The sequence below is a fragment of the Myotis brandtii genome, unplaced genomic scaffold (genome assembly GCF_000412655.1).
Source record: "Myotis brandtii unplaced genomic scaffold, ASM41265v1 scaffold532, whole genome shotgun sequence".
In the NCBI taxonomy this organism is placed as follows: Eukaryota; Metazoa; Chordata; class Mammalia; order Chiroptera; family Vespertilionidae; genus Myotis; species Myotis brandtii.
The window spans coordinates 1,060,563-1,060,928 of NW_005369955.1; the positions used below are offsets into that span (position 1 = coordinate 1,060,563).

Sequence of the window (366 nt, forward strand, 5' to 3'; positions counted from 1 at the left end):
CCTTGATCCCTCGCCACGTCTCTCAGGGCCTCCCAGGGCACTACCCGGTCATCGCCACTGAGAAATACAGCCCTGAATGGCCTCGGAGACACGGCCTCGGGGACCGCTCGCTGCCGCCTGCTAACACCGCCTCTCTTCCTGCACGCAGGGCAAGAAAGGCGAAGCGGGCGCCCCCGGACTGCCTGGATCGCTGGGGCCACAGGTAACCTCTCCTACGCTCTCTGCGGTGGAGACACTGCTCTGTCTGATGGAAGGATGACCAGGTAGCACTTCGGGGTGGTGACCATGATCGGGTGACCGTGGTGACCGTGATTGGGTGACCGAGATTGGGTGGCCGCTCCTCGGAGCACTGAGAAGCACGCTCGG

General features: G+C 64.2%; 1 protein-coding gene across 1 annotated transcript in view; it reads left to right on the forward strand.

Moving 5' to 3' along the window:
- Nucleotides 1-366, forward strand: part of COL22A1 (collagen, type XXII, alpha 1) — a 127,911-nt gene that overhangs the window by 59,575 nt on the left and 67,970 nt on the right. The window contains exon 24 of the mRNA XM_014549017.1: nucleotides 149-202. Coding sequence (XP_014404503.1) covers nucleotides 149-202 — 54 coding nt within the window. The remainder of the gene's footprint in view (nucleotides 1-148; nucleotides 203-366) is intronic.